We start from the raw sequence: 606 nt of genomic DNA on the forward strand, positions 1-606 counted from the left end.
TGAATCTTTTAACAAGATGGTGCATGAAAACAAGAATTTCCAAACGAGCATACTCTTTTCCAGGGCACATTCTAGGGCCCCCTCCAAAAGGAACAAATGTGTAAGGAGCGGGTCCACTTCCCTCAAATCTTGAAGGATCAAACTTTAGGGGCTGAGCAAAAACTTCAGGGTTTCTATGAGTCGAATTTGCACTCCAATATATCTGCAAGAATAAAAGAAATAGGGTTTTGTAAGTCAATTGCACTAGATAATATAACAAACACGATTAGTGAGTGATATGATGATTGCGTTGCATCCGAATTAATAATGGTAACCCACATAAATGGACGGAGTGCTAAAGTGTAGCAATCGTGTCGGCTCGACGGGTAATATTTACCTTCCATCCCTTGGGAATTGAGAAACCATTGTACATGAAATCAGTAAGGGCTTCTCTAAAAGCACCCTGGAGGGGTGGTGCAAGTCTTAACACTTCACATGCCACATTCCATGAATATTTCATTCTCTGGATGTCATCCCAGTTCAGTAATTCACCTGGGGCTTTTGAATTTGCAATTTCCATTTGTTCTGTACACCAAGAAACAGTAATCAGATACTCATTCACTAATT

The 606-nt window shown here is 40.1% G+C and overlaps 1 protein-coding gene across 1 annotated transcript; it reads right to left on the minus strand.

The window, feature by feature from the left end:
- Positions 1–4: 4 nt before the first annotated feature.
- LOC111389347 (beta-amyrin 28-oxidase-like) lies at positions 5–597 on the minus strand (the record flags this gene model as incomplete). The annotated part of the gene is made up of 2 exons (XM_023014267.1): positions 377–597; positions 5–202 (listed from the first exon to the last, which is right to left on the minus strand). Coding segments are annotated over exons 1-2 (381 nt in total), but the record flags the coding sequence as incomplete, so codon positions are not given.
- Between the last annotated feature and the right edge of the window lie 9 nt (positions 598–606).

Source organism: Olea europaea, unplaced genomic scaffold, assembly GCF_002742605.1.
Source record: "Olea europaea var. sylvestris unplaced genomic scaffold, O_europaea_v1 scaffold5857, whole genome shotgun sequence".
In the NCBI taxonomy this organism is placed as follows: domain Eukaryota; kingdom Viridiplantae; phylum Streptophyta; class Magnoliopsida; order Lamiales; family Oleaceae; genus Olea; species Olea europaea.